At 29.1% G+C, this 23,168-nt stretch overlaps 1 protein-coding gene and 1 long non-coding RNA gene across 3 annotated transcripts; one reads left to right on the forward strand and one right to left on the reverse strand.

The window, feature by feature from the left end:
- Positions 1–7,306: 7,306 nt before the first annotated feature.
- LOC132938715 (uncharacterized) lies at positions 7,307–19,126 on the reverse strand. Of its 2 annotated transcripts, XM_061005718.1 has the most exons (8): positions 13,987–14,552; positions 12,185–12,287; positions 11,987–12,051; positions 9,573–9,608; positions 9,276–9,390; positions 8,058–8,122; positions 7,501–7,874; positions 7,307–7,422 (listed from the first exon to the last, which is right to left on the reverse strand). In XM_061005718.1, exons 1-7 carry the CDS (start codon positions 14,020–14,022, stop codon positions 7,758–7,760), a joined length of 537 nt encoding a protein of 178 aa, XP_060861701.1. In that variant the 5' UTR covers positions 14,023–14,552; the 3' UTR covers positions 7,307–7,422; positions 7,501–7,757. The 2 variants fall into 2 exon arrangements, with proteins under 2 accessions (XP_060861701.1, XP_060861700.1); XM_061005717.1 differs by lacking the exons at positions 7,307–7,422; positions 13,987–14,552 and adding an exon at positions 18,875–19,126 and having other exon boundaries at positions 7,478–7,874.
- Positions 17,405–19,751, forward strand: LOC132938716 (uncharacterized). Its single transcript, XR_009663939.1, has 4 exons — positions 17,405–17,568; positions 18,703–18,824; positions 18,883–18,971; positions 19,349–19,751. It is a non-coding gene; the product is annotated as an uncharacterized LOC132938716 (long non-coding RNA).
- The last annotated feature ends 3,417 nt before the right edge of the window (positions 19,752–23,168 follow it).

A 23,168-nucleotide genomic window follows, 5' to 3' on the forward strand; every position in this document is an offset into this window, starting at 1 on the left:
GGCTGACGAGGAGGGGTAAATCGATTAGTCTCTTCCATTCGAAATACTCGAGAGAAATTTTTCCATTCAGAGTTCTGCTTGTACGCATACAATATAATTATGGTCATTAATTGTTTGCAAATCATTTATGTTGCATACATCGTGGTCGTTAGAAATCGTCTGCGAATGTCATAACTCTAGATAATATACATTATAATATGGGCGAACAAATACAAAATAATCTCTCGAACGTACACACGCATAATATATTTAAATAATATCGTTAAGATAATTTACAATACAATTAATATTTCTTCTCGCTATATGCCCATAAAAAATCCATAGGTATTAAGTACCCCAACTATCGGCCTTGTGTGATATTCGTACATGACGTGCAGCGTAAATTCGATTCATCACTCATAATATCGCACGGGATGTCAAACATAACATTTTGTTATATTTGTAATGTGTAAAACTAATCGAGTACATATTAATATTTAATATATTATTATATCCGTGCAAAAAAAATGTCAAACAATGGCCAATGGAACTATTGACGTTATTGAAAATAATGACGAAATTATAAGTATAGGTAGTTTATTGTGCAGATGATGGCTGCAGACCTTCGTTTGAATATTATTACCTCCGTTTCTCCTTGATTTTGTTGTTTCATTTGTCAGTAAATAACCCATTTTCACTGATAGTCATCACTGTTGCGTGCGTACAAAGATCGCGATCTGGGTTAAAAATAACATAAAAAACAATGGGGTTTTTTTAAAAATAAATAATTGTTGAAACTTTAAAAATCAGTTTTTATATGAATTTTGTTATAATAATATGAGTACTTGCTTGTTTTATGCGTTCGTCATTAATCAGCGACGTAGCCAAGGGGGGCTGAGAGGGCGGCAATCGTCCGCGAAATTAAATTATCATATATAAAGACATATTTTGTAGTATATACAAAAAGATCTGATAAGTAGTTCCGGAGTTTAGTCTGTATAGTTATAGTCTGTGTATTTGTATAGTTAGATATTATATATAATATATATATAAATTAATGTTAGTGGGTAGATTGGACCTCTGGGAAGAAGATAGGTTAATTTACAGAGGGTTAAATTTGTTTTTTTTTTATTCATCGGATTTTAGTACGGTTAGGTTAGAATAGGATTTTGTATAAATTGATTATATCAATCCACTGTTGGTGGAATTAAGTAAAAACGACAAACTTGGTATAACTTTTTTTTTTATTTTTTTTTTTTTTTAATTGGTCATTAAGTCCGGCAGCTATGGCCATTAGCTGTTTGTTTGTTTTTATTTGTAGGGGAGGATACTGTTGGTTGGCAAACACGTGTGTGTAGTATGGCAGATTTTCAAGTGGGCACCCGTAGGTATCTGCCATGCCCTGGTGGGGGATGGCGGCACTTGAACTCCGCGGACACCGTGACTTGTCCGAAGAAAAATGGCGCACATGGCCGAGGAATCGAACTCGGGTCGACTGCGTCGCAGCCGACGCCTTAGTCCGCACGGGCCACTCCGTCCCCCGGTATAACTTTAATACTTTAGAGTTATACACTATAATCATACACTTACGCACAAACACCACGGGTAGATTGCCTATCTGATAATTTACTGCTGTGAATCAGAATTTTTGTTCCAGGCCACGGAAAAGTTAAGATGAATTTTAAACACCATACACCGAATATTAAATAACGAATTGAACAAAGTTTGAGTCATATAGAGTTGATACATTTAACGGGCAACGAAGTGCTCGGGATCAGCTAGAGTTAATATATTTTTGAAAATTTTAATTTAAAATGTTCAAAGCTTTAAACAAATGTATACAACCTAGGTATACAAATAATCAGTTCTAAATTTTATATCAAAAAACCAAAAATGAAAAAAAAAATAAATATCCAAAACAGATTAATAAACACGTCAACTACGATGAGAAAAAGTACAAAATTGAAATTATTACCTTTATTACTATTTGTAAAAAATATTTTAAATTATAATTTATTACATTATTAAGACCAGACCTATAAGATGCATAAGACGAAATTAAATCAATAGATAAAAACAAGTTAAACAGCTTTTGGGGATCAGCGAGACCGCCTCCTCGTGGTGGCCACTGGGTAGTTCTAAATGTTCTCAAAGTATAATATTTAAAAAGAGCTAGATAATAGATTTAGAGGAAATTAAAATCGAACTTTTTCCTCCAGTAGACCACAGCTATACAAATGTTTTTAACACAACCTATATACCACATACAAATTTTACCTGCGACCATCCTGGTCACTCGTTAACTTTGTTAATTAATTAAAAATAAATTTATGTTTGACAAAATATTTTTTTAAATATCCTAATAAAATAATTGATTATTTCTGTATACACATTGCAGGCGACTATTATGATTGAATATCACACGACACGAACGTTTAAAGGTTTGGAAATAATTTCTCACGTCAAGGTTAATAAAGAAATATACATGTGTTATAATAATGATTTACAAAATAATAAAACCATTAAAACCAATAACGATCACTTAAATATTAAAATCGAAATGTCATAATCAATATAATAATATGAAAAATATAAACGATTATACGTGTACATTTTTTATAAATTATTTTTTTTAACATTCTGAAGGATTGTCAATTTTAATTTTTTAAGTAATACACTAAATTTTTTTATTATTAATTATTACAAAAGAAGGTATATTTACAATCTATATTTATAGTAATACAATAAGGAAACGAGATAGAATGATAGAAAAATAAATAGAAGGACTACAGTACGATGTAAGACGCACACCGAATACACTAACTTAAGCCAATACAATTGTGTATATAAATGTTTAGTCTATCGTCTATGTCAATTTAAAAATGATCGATGAAATTACGATTTGTGAGTTTTGTTTGGGAAGTTTATATAGGTATTGCCCATACTTTCTTGCAGGTTCCGTTAAGGGGATTCCATACCGTGATTTCTTAAAAATGTCATATTCGAAAAGAGTATTTAAACATTTTTGTATTTCAATTTTTGGAGAAGCTAAAATCAAAAAATCAAAAATGTGGGAAAGTCGATTTCAAGTAGACTTGACGACGAATTCAAATTTTCAGAATTCTTATCGCTTCAATAGCAATTGGAATGTTTGGCAAAAAGCACGTCTAAAATACTATGTCGCGCGTGTGTCAGACAAAAACAGAAAATCACGGCATCGAATCCCCTTAAACTTAGAATTATTTCAAATTAGCGGAATCAGTGGGTTGGTTTTAAAAATACTCGTACTGGTGGAATCGATAAATCCCCAATAACTGCGATGGACACAATATATTGGATTTCATAAATAATTATTATCATATATAAATATATTATTACCGATTGGCGATTTGTATATAATATAATATTATAGCCATAGAGGGTTGAACTCCACGTGGCTTATATTATTACAAAAAAAAAAAAAAAATACAATGCACTTGTTTAAGTAATTTTATTCATGTTATAGGTAGGTACCTACAATATATTATTATAGAGTACATAATAATATGATACCTACTAACACTATACCTTATAATTATATCGCAGCTAAAATACGCTCTATTTCGAAATAATTACAGAAATTTGGATGCCATGATAATATTAGTATTGCTATTTTATTATTACTATAATAGATACGCGTATACCTATTACATTATATTGCATAATAATATATTATATTAGCGTGTAGAAGATATTTACTGAAGTGCCTAAACCTATAATATTATTAATGGGGTCCGGATATGTTTATGACTTACGAATATATTTTTTTTTTTAGGTGTACATTGCAGACCAAATTGTAATTCCATTTGCTGTGACACGTATAGAAGCTGCAGTTATATAAAATATAGGTAGGTATTCAATTTGATTTTGCATATTTCTGAATTTTTAGCTTTAGTTTTTTTTATTACACGTTCAAAAAAGATTATAATATTTACAATCTATGTACGGTTTTACAGTGTATAATAAGTACGTTTTATCACATATAATATTGTAACATGGCAAAGAAATATTGACATTTATATGGACAAGTATTCGGCTTTATCTCCTCGTACACTTAAATAAATAATGGTCATTCTAGGAAGTTCAAAATAATTTGTGTATTTTGTTTTGTTTGGCATACTATGTCGTTGTTTTTTACTATTATGATTATTTATTGATACTTTAATGAAAACGACTTTTTAAATGTTCATTAATTTTCTCAATATTACTATAGGTATTTTAATGTAGCCCAGATCTTCAAATCACATATGTATAAAAGTGTTACATTTGTAGTCTTTCTACTTTCTAGTTTCTGATTTGTTAAGGGGTATTCTAGGCAAACATTTTTTTTTTTTTTTTGAAAATTGATTTCCATAATCTTTTTAGCCAAAATAACCGGCACAAAATAAAAATACACGAAACTCTAGAGCATGAATACTTTTATGCCTATACTTATATGTTCCTCTATGCACAACTCAGCCACTTAATGACTAATATTAAGAAGAAAACCTATTATGATTGCAGTTATAGAATAATATTAAAAAAAGGTGGGTAAGTGGATGTCGCTCTGCTGTACAGTAAGTTACAAGTGGGTCACTGTATAATGGATGATATTAAATTTGAATTCAGTGATATAATAATCATTCTATACGAAAAACTATTCTGAGCGGAGGTGGTTTGTCAGTGTGGATATTTTATATTATATTTATATTGTTATTTATATATTATTAATACGGTTGTCGGTAAGTTGAATTAATATTATAAAATGACAAATGCGGTATTATCCTGTTTTTTATATAAAGAGAACGGAATTTTTTATTTATTCAATCATAAAAATATATCCTCCGTTTATAATAATTATTTAATAATTTTTTTTTATGAAGGACAGTAAATAAATAATCATTGTTAAGGGGATTCGATACCGTGATTTTCTGTTTTTGTCTAACACACGCGCGACATAGTATTTTAGACGTGTTTTTTGCCAAACATTCCAATTGATCTATTGAAGCGATAAGAATTCTGAAAACAAATTTGAAATCGTCGTCAAGTCTACTTGAAATCGACTTCCCCACATTTTTGACAATATCTCCCAAATTCTAGAAAACGTCATATTAAAAAAGAGTATTTAAACATTTTTGTATTTCAATTTTTGGAGAAGCTAAAATCAAAAAATCAAAATTATGGGAAAGTCGATTTCAAGTAGACTTGACGACGAATTCAAATCTGTTTTCAGAATTCTCATCACTTCATTAGATCAATTGATATGTTTGGCAAAGAATCCGTCAAAAATCCTATGTCGCGCGTGTGTTAAACAAAAACAAAAAATCACGGTATGGAATCCCCTTAACGGAGAATATTTTACTGGTATATCACGTAATGTACAATAGAAATCAAAAATCAGTCGAACTACTCAAATTTAACCTTTTTGAGACTCATCGTGCAAGCCTTATTTTATTATCAAACTTAAAAGAATAAATCTTATTAAAACTTTTGTCAAACTGTTGTCTTTTAAGGCGCCCGGTGCCGATGCCATTTTGTCCTCAAAAATACACTCTGCGGGAATAACGATACCGCCTTGTAAAATCAACCAAATTTCAAAAAGAAATTTTTTAATTGCTATAGGTAAATATTCTACAGTCCGCATCGATCTCTGTTTTTCAATATTTTATTCTCAAACTTTATTATATATCTACAAGATAAAAAGCATTTTTTTTACAATTTTTTTTATATAATTATTTGAAATAAAATACAAAATCAGATATCGATGTGGGCTGTAGGAAGTCTTCTTCTTTCAGATAAAAAAATAGTCATCAAAATCTGACAATTTTACAAAGCTTATTCCCCCCCCCCCCCCTAAAAAGGTATCGTGTAATAGATTAGTGGAAAAGTATTATAATTGAGGTGGCAAACAAAATATAAAATTTAATTTTCAAATTTTATAGAATTATGGAAAATTTGAAAAACTGGCACCCTTAACATTTAACTTTTTTAAAATTGAACAACAAAAAATTGTAAAATATAACGATAGTATAATAATAAGCTTTTATAAATTATAGCTTTTGTGAATAGGACCGTGGTTCAAACTATAATAAACAGCTAAACCTACATTAATCTAAATATTTTGAAAATGTCATTGTATATACTTAAATTTTAATAATAATAAACATAATGGTGAAAAATTACAAGAACCTACGAATATTATTTTATGAATTACAACAATATAAATATTATTATATTTATCGTTATAAATTATTTTTTGTTTAAATATCCAATTTGTCAAAAAGTGAACTTGAAAATATTCTAAACAAATTGTGAATATTTATTTTTGAGATTTTCAAGTTGTTAGAACAGTGCCTACAAATAATTATGAGATATTTCATATTATATTTTCAAGAGTTTCGGCGTCAAAACTGGTTTTGCGTAAAATTTTCCGTTTTTCCTAATTTGTTTTTTTACTTTACTGAATGTATTGAAGATTGAAGCATTTTTCTACTATAAGAAATATAAAATATGGGCACATAAAAATATCATTGTATACCCGTAACACATTCATCTCTCCGCTATGGTTCTTAATTTCAAATTTAATCTGCTGTGGGGTTGGCGCCCTTAAGAATGCGCAAAATTATCAAAAATTACAACATTTTTGTTATTTTTGAGCTTACCAACTTTTTTTTTACGATGACACCTTAATTTACATCCAAAAAATGTCGATACACTTAAAAGAATAAATGGATTTTTTAAAAAATTAACTATTAGGTATAAATCTATATGTTAGTTGAGAATGAGATTATCTATAATTGTTTTTATTATCTATTGTTTTTACTATCACGTCATAATGACATAATAATGTCATATATTTATACTTTGAACTTGCACTATATACCTGAATAAAAAAATTTTGTTGATGCGCCTAGTACAGTTCACATTACACATCACGGTAATACACGGCACACCGATTGAGAACCACTAGCTGTTATATAGAGTATTGACAGTCAGGCCTCTTGATTAGTGTATTATTTAAATAAGTATAACTCGATTTCACCAGTACAGGTACATAAATAACATAATAAAAGTATCTGATTTGAAAACTAATTTTTTGTTCTTTAATATTTTTAAGCAATATAAGTGGTTTTTCAAATGGAAATTCAGCAAAATACTTAATTATTTATATACACCGTTATTTAGCTATATGATGAGCGAACTATATGATTCGTACCCGCAATTTCTGTATGATTCCCGTGAATTCCCAAATGTTTCCAGGAATCACCCATCCTTAATTTTCTGCCATACTCGAACACTTCGAAATTGATTATGATCGGATTTTTAGAACTATTTGAGTTTGAGTTTAAACCTCAATCTCCCATGAACTTCAAATTGTTCTAATTTCTTAATGTTTGAGGTTTCAAAGAGTAGGAAAACCCATCCCTAATAAAAAATATTATATTAATATGTATATGTGTTTTGTATATATTGTGTATATATTTAGTATTTAATACATATTACTGTATTATGATTCATCATTCATGGTTCATATAATATTTGTATTTCATCAGCATTTCATCCCATATTAACCATATATTTGTATAATTAATCAAGAGACATATTTTATTACAGAAATAGAACAATTATTTAATGAATACATATAGTAAATAATGTGTGTGTGTATTTGTGTGTATGTGCAGAGTCTAGAGTAATGATAAATAGGTACAGTGTACAGCGCATACACTACAGACAATTAATTTTATGTGACCCGTTTATGGTTAATGTGTTGTAGGTTGATCATTTTGATCGTCGTCTTCATATTCGGCATTTGTACTGTTCATTGCTTCGATAGCTGCTTGTTTTTGAATCATATGAGTCTTTGCCATATCTTGAAGCTATATTTAATAGCAACACAAAAAAAAATGTAATTATTTCAACAACTTAACATTTTTACTTTTCGACAAATATAGGTAATTAAATGTTAATATTTTATATAAGTATTTAAACACTTATATGTTTTTACACAATTATAATAGTAAATAATATTATATTTTATAAAATAATCTAAGAATAGTTACCATTTTAGAGTGTTTTAACGCACACAGAAATAAAGGATAACCAGCTGAACAATGCGTGTTCACTCCTAAAACAAGTTACAGGTATAATATCACTAAAATTCGTTAACAAATGTAATGCTTATATTACAATAAGTTACACCTAGTTTAACCTAGTTGTTGACCACGGACCACAATATAATGTTGAGTGCAGCCTGCAGCCTTTAAGTGGACCAATCACATAAAAACGAAAAAGTATTGAAATATTCGAGTTATCTTATTGTTATATATGTTTTTGTACTGATAAAATCGCTATTTAGTGCACCGAATTTTAGAGCGATATTAAGTTGGTTTAAAGTGTATTTTGACAGTTTTAATCGCACATAAATTTGAATAATAATTTAAAATTAAAAAAAATATAAATAAAAGTTTCTTTCGTATGCATGCGTTTAAGTATTTCTGACCGACGAGCGACGTGATTCCAGGCTTAGAAACGATTATCTAGACTCTAGTATAATATTATAGAACATAATATGGTCGTACTAGATATATCAAATTTATACCTATATTTCCACTATATTTGTATTCTATATTATAGGTATGCGACATACATAATACAATATGTATTTCCTATAATGAAATTATTACATTTTTAATGAACATGAATAACAATATTACATTTCTTTTAGGTTTTTATAAAAAACATTATTTTACTAGGTACTCCTTACCACACACAACCTCTTTCGGAATTTGAGATTGTTTACCACGTATAGGCACTTAATTTTTATGATCCAAAAATTATTTGACGTATTTCTACAGGACTTTTAAATTTTTTATATCCAGGTTTGTCTAGAAATCCAGTCAATATACTATATAAGTTAAAAATTTTAATTGAAATTTTTTTTATGATATTCGTTTGCGATAGCTTACAGTGGTCTGACCTACCCCCTCCCCCCTCACCATTGTCTACATCCCTGGTTAATAGTCATAGATATTTTGGAACTGTGTTGCTTGAATAGTTTATTGTTATACCTCGTTATTGTTGTGTTGTATTAGAATACAGTTATTCTTTTTTTTCGGATTAATCGGGTCTGATGACAAATAGTTATTACAGACCTAAATGTAATAGAAGGCAATTTATTGAAAACTACAATTTTCTGTGGCTATGATAATTTTCTTTAAAATGTGATTTTATATAGATGAACCATAAAATTAATATCCAAATATCGTAAAATGCCATACTGTCATTGCAATTATTTCCAATTACTTCTGCCTCGTGTTTCCACTCGGGTACATTGAGCATTGCGATAATTTCCCAATATCGTTTTTCGTTCCACTTACCGTCATCGGTGTTCATCTATACAGGACAAAATATACGCAAAGACATATTACTCATAACTTCATATATTAACTCATAACAATATATTTTATACTCTGTACATTGGTTAAATATATGTATATTTAATCAATGCTCTGTATAACGGTATCATAAAATAATAAAATAATATACATTAAAGGTATATTCAGCTGGTTACTTACAGTTCCTATTATTTTAGCCATGCATGGTAAAAAACACTGAAACAAACATATTATTAAGTTATATTAGAACATAAATTATTATCATTAGATAAGTAGGTAAGCAGGTTGGTACTTATAAAAAAATAATATTAACGCATTCAATATTTCAGTGCTCTCGCAGACATTCTGCGTCATCTATCTAAACATTCTCGTTTACATTTCACGTACCTAACTAGTTATTTTATATATCTTGTATACAGAAATTGTATTATCGTGAATGGTTTAATGTTTTTAAAAATGTTTATTTCACATAATTTGAGGTGATAATAAAAAAAATATACATATTATATTTTTATTTGTTTAACTCACTGTTTTGATTGACAAACATACATTTTTAGTTTCATATTTCGAAGCAGGATTTTTTTCCTGAGAATTTTTATGTATATAAGATATAACTATCAAATATCAAACTATGAGTAGTTAATTATACATAGTTATAATTTATAAGTACCTATATTTAAAGTTTTGATGAGTGGAGATAATTGGCATAAACCTTCAAATCTCCACTCATTAAAAAATGTAAACACTTATGAATTATTAAAATACTATTTAAATACTAATTATTATTAGTTATTACTAATAGAACACGTTCAAAAATAGATTTAAAATTCTGAGTGGAGCAATGAATAGTATTGATTTACAACAATGTGGTTTTATTTTTTATACCACAGTGTCAGATGTGAAAAAAAATCGTTAAAAACAGTCTAATAAACAATTTTCGTGGTTTTTTAAAAATATTTTAGGTTAGATTTTTAATGCTTTTTTGTTTTATTTTAAGTAATTTTTCATAGTTTTATACAGAACTACAAAGTTCTAACTCTATTCATAAGACATAAGACTTTTTGTATTTTCTAAAAAGCTGCTTAAAGTTCTGTATAGTGTATTTAAAATATGGGGGTTCGTGGTTATTTTCAACTTTGGAGTTTTGTTCAAAACAATTGGCTCAATTTTTTTGGATGCCATCGTTTTAAATTGTTAAAATTATTGATTTTTTACAAAAATATATCATTAAACAGAAAGTATCCCGTAGAGTAGAAAAATGTATAGATTATTTTAATTTAAAATGTACTAAAAATATTGTTTTAAACACATTTTTATTGATGTTTAAAATAATAGTGATTAAAACGTTTAAAACGAAATCAGTATGTTTTTTTTATGTCTTAAACGTGTTTTAAACAAAATGTTTCTAACATAACAACTCTGGTGTGACGACGTGACGTACACTAGTATATATTACGTAAGTTAATTATGTTATGCTTTTTATGGCGTTTTTGTATGATTTTTTTTTAGATTGAGGTAGCAAAATTATGATTTATGTTAAAAATAAGTTTTTATTTTTTAGTTATTACAATAAAATTATCATTATTTTCTAAGCAATGATGAAAATATTTATGTTTTACTGTTTTAGTTCACACAGTTATAAATACTAAACAGTTGATTACTATACCGATGTTTATTATAAACATTAGAATAAACAAAAATAAACAGTAGTAGATACCTACCTACTTACGGTTTATATTACCAAAAGTATTTATTAGTATATAGATATTTATATTTCTGACCAAATGCATTGAAAGTACTTTTATTAATACTTATACATATGTCCTATATGCATAAATATATTTGAGAACTATAAATTGTATTGTAATGATATTATATAAATATATATATTTTTTTAAATTTTTAATCTAGAATGTATGCAATCTGTACATAAAAAAGTACAATAAGCGTAACGGATGGTTTTAAAATTATATTATATTATGTAGTAGCTTGAGTAACTCGAGAGAAGAACCAACCAGTGAAGGCACTTCAGCTTGAATTTACAAATTATTTAGGTTTTTGTGTGTTTAATTTATATAAAATCTCGGGCCATTGTAACTTGAGTCTTCAATAGGAGAGGTTTCGGGGATGGAGATGGATAGGTAGTAACTTTTTAACATGAGGGTTGGTGCGTTATTGAAGGCGATTTCGGAATTTAGAGTAAAATAGCTCGGCTGTTTCTGTGACTTTAGGAATGAGGAGATCTGTGTGAAGGGTGTGGTTTGAGATATAAGGAGGATCATTGATTATGAGTCCGAGGATTTTTGATTGGAACACTTGTATTTTTTGTATATTCGATATTTCGGAAATGCCCCAGAATTGTATACCGTACAACCAATGTATAAATATATTAAAAAATTCCTCATACATTTTTATTAGTGGGATTTAAATAAAAAAAGTCTTACTAAAACTACATGAGTTTCACGAAGTTTAAATTTTGTGACATTCATGGCTATTCAAACGTAGGTATATAACAACGATTTATCCTCATACAATAAAATCACAATATATTTATGTGTAAGTACTAGGTATAATAGGTACCTATAGGTACTTACTTTACAACCGTCGTATTTGGCATCACTACTATCTAACTTGGGATCCAACAAATCACTGCACACTTCTACATAAACATAGTTATCACTTTATTTAGTATACAACTTAATTAATAACACGTACGACTGTACGAGTAAGTATTCCTACCTTAGTGATTAACATATATAAATTAGAAATTTTAATAATTTTTTAATAATTACCAATATTTAGACCTAGTTGCGACGAGCACGTTAAGAAACCGTTAAACCCTTCGTCCATCAATTCTTGGTGATTTGTTATGCGGACTTCTGCATACGTCAATCCCTGTGAACATATAGTGATATGCTAAAGGGCGAAGGCCATAATATATATACATTTTGACCTTTATATAATCTTATTATGGTATTATTATTTATATTAGGAATTTGTTAGATTACTAATACGATATTATAATATTATTAGCAATAATAATACTATATACCCTGAAATTCATAAGAATCAAGCGTGATATTTAGCTATTATTGGCAACACATTTAATATAATAATAATTATACCGATATGCAAATTGAGCAGGAACAATAATATAAATAGAAAAAATAAATATATAATAATAATAAATATGAAATCGTTAGGTATATACCTACAACACTTTTTAATTATTGTAATAGACTACTCGTTTAGCCAGTCCAGCTGTTTATTCTGGCTGCAATCACAACATCACTTATATTAGTATATGTTGTACTTATAGTTTATGATAGACGAATTTAGGTAAATAGAAATGTATGAATACAACAATATTACAATATCGGTAGCTTAAAATTAAGTATATCATCTGAATACAAGACTGAGCATATTAACTATGTTTTTTATAACTTGTTAAGTTAATAAAATAATGTTATACAGAAAAATGAAAATGAAGTTCAAAGTTACTTTTATTTTTAGTAACTTATAATTTAGTTTATTAAAAATTGGTAAAATTTTTTTTTTTACTAAATATTTACAATTTATGCCAAAGCTCAATCAGAAAGTTTTATAAAAGGTTAATTTTCTAAGAGTTCACAGCACCAATTTCTTTAATCGTTAAATTGGTTTATATGCATAGGCGCAATTTGGAAGTGCTTAGAACTCCCAAAATCCATATTAGCATCCCCAAGCCTTTGATAGCATCATCGATTTTTATTGACTATAATATTATATGCCATAGGTGTTTGGATACATTTATGTCTAAGACCTTATCATTTGCATAATAATAATAATAATACATAGTATACCTACCTATCAGAATAATAATATAGATAAAAGCGTAAAATGTTATAGGTAATTGATTATATTAAGGTTAATGCGAAGGTGTATTAAATTAAAAGTTATATGAATGGAGGCCCCCTACTTATCACTTTAGTCGACATTAATCTAGCATCCCCAAAAATTTAACCCAATTTGCGCCTATGTTTATCTGGCATTATTATTTTTCAGATATTTTGAATTAATGTTTTTGGATGAGATTGTAATTTTCTATAAACATTTATAGATTTATCTATACATAGACTTGTATTTGTATTTTATAATTTACTTTATTTTCGATCTCTATCGAAATCTAGAAATAATGAATTCTACACTTCAACAGTCTATACAATTTATTATTTACAATACCTAGGTATATTATTATTTATTATATAACATGATAAATAATATTTTCAATTTTTTTTTTTTTTTTAATACTTAACTAGTATTGTAACTTAACTTAAATTTTATAAATGGTCAATGCGAGCCTTGTCTAAATGTATAACAAGTAGGTACCTACCAGGAGATATTTCCCCGGGGAAATAGATATAAGCTAGGGCCCCTAATTAATATTATCTTCACGGAAATTCAAAATATAAACGTAATATTGTGTAATACCAATAAATAATAATGGCTATAGTTATAGCTATTGCCTATAGTACCTATAAGGTGGATTATTATAACTACTCATTTGAAATTACGTTAAAGCTACATATATGTACGAAAAAGTATATATACTTACGGTTAAGACTAAACAAATTCCGAAAACAAATGACATATTTGACGAGGTTTGTGCGGACGATACCAGATATGAGATATAATGCTTATTCAAAAGTGAGTTCAGTTTTTTAACTGTTGTATAAAATTATCAAACATAATGTAAAATGAGAATATATACGATTTGTATATTTTTTATTAAAATTATGAGGAAGTGAAAGCTGCAATATAAACCTAAACACAATACACATGACATATACGTACAATAAATTACAATACCTATACGGCTATACCTACCTAATTACCTGGATAATAATAATAATCTGATTTTTGCATAATTTGTCACAATTATTTTAATAATATTATTACTGACCATCTGAATAAATTAGATATCTATGATAGCTAGGATAATAGGGCGAAACACCATTGTGAACTTTTTATACCTTTTTACTTGCAAAAAACACAACATGATTTTTTTTTTTTATTTTATTTCATCAATGAAATCACAAAGGTACAATAATTATAAACTTCAATATGTTTTTTTAATTAACCTCTATAAGCAAAACCAGTGGCGGATCCAGGGCTTAATTTTTTTTTTCGGGGGGGGGGGGGGGCGGGGCAAAAGTACAAAAAGTTCCGAAATCAGCTACAAATTGGCTAAACACAGTGTAAGACAAAGGAAAGCTACGGCGATGGGTGGGGGCAAATGCCCCATTTCCCCTCTGGATCCGCTACTGAGCAAAGGTTAATGGTAAATGAGTTACAAGTTACAACATGTAGTTTGTACCTATACTTAGAACTAGTTATACTATAATAATTACTTAGAAATAATAATTACAATTTTTTTAGATTCTGAGCGGAGCGAAAGAATGTATTGGTTTTACAATGATGTGTGTTTTTTTTTTCTGTCGGTCAGCTACATTTCGGATAGTAAGCATGCTTCGATTTTTGAGATCAGCATCTTCTCTGATAGAAAAGTGAACCTAGTAGGTACTTTTGGGAGGTCAAAATTGAAAATTCCAAGTAGTTTTAGAAGGCGTCGATAAAAACTACCGACAAATTCCGAAAAATCGCTAAAAATGGGATTTTAATTTCTAACGAAATGTTTATCACCACTATGATAGCAACGAATAAAAAATGATAATATTAGAAAAACTACGCTAACCGCTCAGAATCGTTTTTCGTGTATAATGGTTTATCATTGTATTCAAATATAACACATCCATTACAACTAATACCATGCTGAGCAGTACCCACTTGTCCACCTTTTTTTGTGTCTGTCATCACCTTTTTTAGGACAGTAAAAATGCTTGGATTTTCTTCGACAGTATCTTTTCTGATAGGAAAGTGAATGTAATTGGTACTTTGGGTGGTACCAAGTAAAAACGGGAATTATTAAATCGTTTTTGGTTTTTGGTGTGACTCTAAAACAAATGGCCGTAGATACATGTAATTTTGACTGAATGTTTATATTAGTATTTTCTATACACCATAACATTTTCAAAATATTTTGACACGTTCTGAACTGTTTACGGACAATTTCAAATTTCAATTTTTTTAGTTTTTTTTTCTATGAATATCAATAAAGTTTTATTTGTTGGGCCAAAAAGCGTGAAAATGTAATACAAGGCTCCTGATATATTGTTACAATAGCAGTTGAAAAATATTAAAAATACATAGGCACAATTTTTTTTATAAGTATTTAAAGTTCGAATTTTGACCAAATGTATCAAATTTAATACATGGTTTTACGTAAATATAATATAAATTACTTTATTCACATTAATATCATCAAATATGCTTACTAATATCATAGGCTTACTAGTCTTCGCTCGGAATCGTTTTTCTTATAGAATGATATTAAATCATTGAATTCAAATTTAAAACCATCCATATCAGTGACCCACTTGTAATCTACTGTACAGCAGAGCGACACCCACTGGTTCACCTTTTTAAATTAATTTTTATCCAAAAATGTAGCTTAGGTACCTATAGCAAATCGGGACAGAACCGTAAAGGCTACAGCTGTCATAAGTCATAACTAAGAAACGAAATTTTCACCACATAAAAAGAATAAATTTGGCTGTGAAATATCGTTTTAATTATTTCAATATCGTAACTATAAAAAGTTATTCAACTTTAAAAAAACACAAAAATAATGGATTTTAAAATAATAGGAACTTTTTTCGTAAAAGTGATATCAAAAAATAGATTATAGATTATTTATTATTTATTATTTATTTATCTAAAATGAAATATGTCTACAACATTTGAGGGCTTTGTCCTGATGGCGATAGAAGGCTACCTATGAGATTATAAACTTGTCCTTCTACCTTAAGGTGGGCATACAATATCCCTCTCTAATTTTTTTCACCCCAAACGAAGTCATCTGAAAAAGCTATTGTATCTACGTACGTTATTCAAAAAATTCGGGAATAATGTGTAATTATTTGTCAAGAGGCTTTTTATTGGTTCTGGTGGCTCTTCAATATTAGGAAAAATAAACTTTCCAGACACCCAGCACATACGTTCGGCGCTAGTTCTCTGGTCCGCGATTGCGCGCGTACTCTCTCGGACTTGTGAGACGATCTGAATTTTCAGAAGAAGATACGACGAAGATCGAAGAAGATACGACGTATTTTTGATAATCTCGATTGGGAACTATGATTAGATAGTGGCGACCTTTTTTTCCTAGGCATATTGCTTGGAAGTTTTCCTTTTCAAATCAGAGAAAATAAGAATAAAAAAATATTTGCACTTGGATGTAAACAATAACTGGCTGATACGATATCCATGTCAACGGATTGAAACTACTGAGCTACACAAACTTATAGCGGACAACGGGTGAAAAATTAGCGTTTTACTAAATCTAATATCCAAGTGTTGACGTATGAGCCGCACGGACACATAGAAGTACCACAGCATCAATATGCCTATCGCTTTAATAATAAAAATTATTTTAACCAATAGCAACCATTAACAAACTAACAATTCCATCGTAAATCCCAAAACCACTGTTTGAGCACCTCCCCGAGTCGGACCTCTAATTTACCCTTTTTAAATAAGCCTAAGGCAATCACAAATAATGTGGCTTTCTATTGGTAAAAGAATTTTCAAAATCAGTTCAGTAGATTACCCCATACAACCTCACAAACTTTACTTCTTTATAACATTAATATAATGTATGCAAATTAATGAAAAATCCAGGTTAAATAAAAAATTAATTTTTTTGGCAATCATTTGTCAGAATAATTTGGCACGGTTCATTTTTGGAATCGGGTAATGTTTAACCTCTTCATGCATAGAGTATTATATAATGCCATAACTTTCCCAAAAAAATAGGGGTCCTAGCAAAATCCAAAAATGCCCTAGAAAGGTCTAGCAGATTCGGCTGAATAAATTGACATGGTATTTTTAGGAATTGGTCAATGTGCTGGTGTAACCCACAAAGATAGCAACGGTATGTTTGTTTGTGGATTTACAAAGTTCAGGGGCCCTAACAAAATCTACAAATGACCTAGTAAAATCTAGTGAATTCCTGGCAAATGTTTGATACCAGTTTCGTAGTCATAGCCATGCTGGTGACAACTTAAAGGACATAAAAAATGTAATGTATTGAATTTATATTTTTTTTAATAATTAGACCAGACTTTATTCAATTAGAATTTTATTAGATTGAGATGATTTAAGTCTAGTATCTTTTTGTTTAGAGCAGTTTTTTATCAGAATAAAAACATGTATAGTTTAGGACGGTTTACTGTTCTTTTAAGCGATTTATTTATCTTATTATGTCTATAATAAATTTGAATACTAAATTTCGGTTCTTGAAATTGTATTTTTATTAAATATTATAGACATTTAAAATTTAGATTATTTATTTTTGATTATTTTATTAGTTATATTTGTTTCTTTAACTTATTAAAAGAACTCATATTCCTTTTTCTTCTTGATTACCTTTAGCTATGGCCGCTTCAACTCCTGCCCCTTCTTTAGTCCATTATTCTACTTTATACTTTAGTAAGTTACAACATACAGAATTATAAGGTACCCGTGTACCTATAATTATTATTATATACCTACCTATATTATGGTCCTTTTTTATTATAATGTATAGATTTTAACTAACCTAAGCTCAATAAGATACTAATATAAATACTTGCAAATGAAAAGCTATCGATTGGTACCATTTTCAAAGTCTTGGGACAACTTGGATGGGCTAACTTCCTGACTTTTAAAGCTCTTACTGGCCGCCCAAGTTACTTGAAAATTCTAAAAATGGACTTGAAGATACTCGCTAATCGTTAGCTTTCGTTTGGTGCCCAGTTTGAAGTACTAGGTTTGTAAAATTAATTTTCATTATAGTTTACGCAAAATGCGAATGTTTACTATAAGTGCATAAGTACCAACAATATAATGTTACAAGTTATAACACAAAAACTCTGACGATCTATCATAATCAGATATTAAATTTGTCGGGTAAGTTGGTATCTGGGATTTTGGCGCTTTTGTACAATACGATTTATTTTTTGCTTCTCTCATTTTGGCCTTAATGTCCTCCACCGGTGAAAATATTAAATAATATTATGCCATCCGTGGAAGAAATTAGTGATCATTTCGAAGCACAAAAAGTACAAAAAGTACAAAAAATGTCAAAAATACAAGGTCAAGTTCATAGAAAAGCAATTTAAAATTATAATGATACATATTCAATTATTGTAATTTGATGCTATTACCTATATAGGTGAAATGTAAAAGAAGATAGATGGATTTTGAAGACGAACCACAGTCCAAAAAAATATGAACATACTGAATAATTCTTCCGTTTTAACGGTTAATATAACTAACACTTATAATATTATTATGGTGTGTACTGTGTATATTTCATTTTAATTGTAATCTAATATTATTATTACCAATATAGGTTGATGCCACAACCGAATGTAAGATTCGTTGGCTGAGCCAGCTACAAACAATAAACCCGTTCGCGTTGTTGCAGAGAATTCAGCTCCGGTTCGTATACCTAAAAAACAGCACATAAAAAGGAAATGTATCTTCACCATGTTTATGATTATTGTTTTTGATTATAGAGATTCGTTTTCGGAAATCATTAGGTAATTACTAATTTCATAATAAATTCTCTTTTACGTTTCACTTCTATAATAACATAAAATTTAAATGATTGAATAATATTATACGTCATCATAATTTATATTTGTTTTATAATATAAATACCTAAACTTGTATAGGTAAGGCAACTATAATCAAAAAACAATAAACATGTTGAAGATAAATTTGTTTCTGTTTTAACGGTTAGTAAAATTATCACTTTTAATATTATTGTGTCTGGTTTATATATTAAATTATTGTTATTTAATATTCTTATATAGGTTTATCCTACAATATTAATGATTTCATTGGTCAAGCCACAATAAACGCGTTCGAGTTGTTGAAAAGTCAGCTCCGGTTCATATACCTAAGAAACGTCATTGAAAATTATAAATGTTAATGAAATTACGTTTAATGTACACAGTCGCTGTTATTTAATATTTATAATTGGCAGTGTTCGGATTAGATAAGTATTTTATTTATCTAGATAAAGATAAAGATAATGCAACTCAAATGTATCTATAGATAGATATAAAAGATAACTTAACTCATATTTATCTAGATAAAGATAAATACATTTTTATCTACATAAAAAAGATACAATTTTTTTTTAAATGGGTTTTAAATGTAGGAATATTTTAGTTGGGCACTAGGAACATAATAATAATAATGATATAAATAAAAATAATTACATTATTTATAAACCATAAACTTGGTTTGAGAATCTGTATAAATATTTAAAATGTGTTTGTACAATTTCGCGATTCTTATCAATAAAAAATGTATGTAGATGAATTTATTTAGATTAGTAAAAAAATTATCTAAGATGAACGTTTAGATATCTTGTAACTATTTATCTAGATAAGATAAAAGATGAACAAACAATTTATTATCTATAGATATTCATCTAGATAAGTCCGAACACTGATAATTGGCCATAGGTATAAATATAATACCTATTATATAACAACATTTATATTTACTCCTTGAATTATTATTATTTATTTATATAACGGACAAAAGTCCTATTTAGTATTTGCATTACAAGTTACATTGTAAACAATTGTAACAATATATTATATATTATATTATAACAATAAAACTTAAAAGTCACTACATACTCGTGAATTCGAGTGTCAGTAATAAGTAATCTCACGTAGACCCTGATTTAGGTGCCGTAAAATGAATAACAATAGTTATAGGTATCTATATATGCTCCCTAATCCCTATATTATGAATCTAGGTCTAGTGTTAAAAAGTCATGTGTTATAAGGTCAGATATTATAATATTAAGTGTCATAAAAATCAAATGTTATAAAATATATTTCTCAATAATTATAAAAATTACAGTAGATATAAAAAATTGAATTAACTATATATTATGTGTGAATTAAAATGTTAATGTTAAACAATTTAAAAAAAAGCAATAATTGTAAAAATGTTTAAAATTTAAAATTTGAAGCAATTGCTTTAAGAAATTCTTTTATATCATACTCAGGGTTCTGTTCTAATCGTTTACATATATTTTGTAGTCGGATATTTTGGTCGTTTGTATTTTTGGAAATGGACGTTGAGTTTGTTATTAAGCGTTCTACGGTTACTTCTGTTTCTTTCTGCTCTTTTTGTATTCCTCGGATAACAAATAAAGATAACATTTAGCTAAAACGATTAAACGATAAGGAACATGTATGTATGTAGGTACTCTAATAATATTATATTATAATTTATAACACATGATTTTTATGAGAAATCCGTTTTATAACACATGGCTCTTATGATACTTAAATTTATAACACTTGACTTTCTAACACATGACTTTCGAACATTTGACATAGTACCCTATATTATATAGGCAATCCGACTGCGTTGGATCACGGACAAAGTGCGAGCTGGATACCAGGTAGGTAATTAGGTAAGATACGGTCGCCAGCCTAGGTGCTCTTCTAAAGTAAAAATGAGTGGAAAGCCATGTTCTAGTAGGCATCAGTAATCATCAGTGTATAAGTCAATATCTGACTGCAGTCTGCACTCTACAGGGTACTTGAGCACTTTGTGCCGTCGCACACGTCCATGGGTTTTTTTTTAATGTAAAAAGGGTTTAAATCGAAAACCATGTTTGAATCATCAGTCATCATACTAGAACTTAATGTGCAATTATAATTTATAATATTCTCCCTAGATAAGCACAAAAAGCATAAAAAAGGGAAATTCCTATTGGAAAAATAAAAGTTTGTATTGTTACAGGATCATCCTTGAGGGGTACAAAAAATCCCTAGTACCTATTCAAAAATATGTTCTTCAAGGGTAATTAAAAATCCAAAAATCAGAATTAGAATATATGCATGATGCATAAAGCATTACAATAGGGCTATCGTCCTGTATATTTATTATTTACGCTCATAAAAGTTAAAGTAGGTACCTACCAACATTACCATTAGAAATTTTAACGAAAACACAGCGTCAATAGGTACATTCATCGTTTCGCTCAGAATCAACAAGTAAAAGTATATAGTGCTAAGTATAAACAAAAGTAGTAGGGCGTACTCAGAAGAAACGAAACTATTTTTGTACAAAGTTATTTATTTAATTTTTTTACAAAATATATTGAATCTCCTTCAAAGTACTCTCTGTTGGAGTTAAAGTCCAATCTTTTGTTCCAATTTTTGAAGCACTTTTTAAACTCATTTTTTGTGATGCCTGCCAGTGCTTCTGTCGTTTTTTTTACTTCATCAATGTCCTTGAAACGCTTTCCTTTCATGTGCCTCTTCATTCTGGGGAATAAAAAAGAAGTCGCAGGGAACCAAGTCGAGTGTTAGGGTGGATGAGACACAGTGGTCATACTACCATTTTTGGTCAAAAACCGCCGTACAGAAAGGGCTGTGTGAGCAGGATCATTGTCGTGATGAAATAACCAGTCCCCCGACTGCCATAAATCAGGTCTTTTCCGCCTCAAATTGTTGCGCAATCTTTTTAATACTTCTAGATAAAATGCCTGGTTAACTGTCTGACCAGGTGGAACAAACTCTGATTGGACGACTCCTCTCGCATCAAAAAAACAAATGAGCATTGCCTTAATGTTTGATCTCACTTGATGAGCTTTTTTAGGGCGAGGCGATGCTGGAGTCTTCCATTGGCTCGACTGTTGCTTGGTTTTAGGATCATGGACCTAACCATGATTCGTCACCTGTAATGACCTTTTAAAAAAAAGTTTGAGTAATTTGAAGTTCTTCTTTCAAAGAAGAGGATGATTCCACGTGGCTTTGTTTTTGCTGCTCTGTCAGCAGTCGAGGAACAAATTTTTCAGACACACGTCTCATCCCCAAATCTTCAGTTAAAATTCTCTGTGATGAACTCCATGTCACACAGATCTCTCCACTACTTCTTCGATGGTTTGCAGTCGATCTTCCAAGATAATTTTGTGAAGTTTTTTTTAACATTTTCATCGATTTGCGCCATCGATGGACGTCCAGAGCGAGCTTGATCGTCTATCGGCATTTCGCCACTTTTGAAACGGGAAAACCACTCAAATAATTGAGTTTTCGCTAAAGCATCACCGTTGTAAGCCGTTTTCAACATTTCAAGGGTTTCTGTGCCGGTTTTCCCGAGCAGGAAGCAAAACCTGACGGTCGCGCGCTGTTCATGCGAACCAGCCATTACAAAAACAAAGAGTACGCAAAAAAACTTTTAAAAAAAAGAATCACACTAACATAACAAGACCTTCTACAATGACGGTTGTTGGCATACGCCGCATGCTGACTGTTGAGAAGTACCTCTATATACGACCCTACAGACGAAAACGCGGTAGGTACTAATACTACTACTACTCCGTCCCGCACGACATCAGTTCGGTTTCTTTTTTTACAAAACAAATTATTACATTGAACATTAATATTAACTAGGTATATATTTATATTTTTAATTGTTATTATATAATATTATTTGATCATCAAGATTATTAAAATTACTAAAAAAAAAAAATTACTAAAATTACTTTCTTATAGTACCTACGTAATAAACAAAATTGGAGGGTAAGAAATCAAAAATATTAATCTCTTTTTTTTACAAATAAGGACCACCCTAAATTCTAATAGGTTACTTTTA

The sequence above is a fragment of the Metopolophium dirhodum genome, chromosome 2, assembly GCF_019925205.1.
Source record: "Metopolophium dirhodum isolate CAU chromosome 2, ASM1992520v1, whole genome shotgun sequence".
NCBI classification, from domain to species: domain Eukaryota; kingdom Metazoa; phylum Arthropoda; class Insecta; order Hemiptera; family Aphididae; genus Metopolophium; species Metopolophium dirhodum.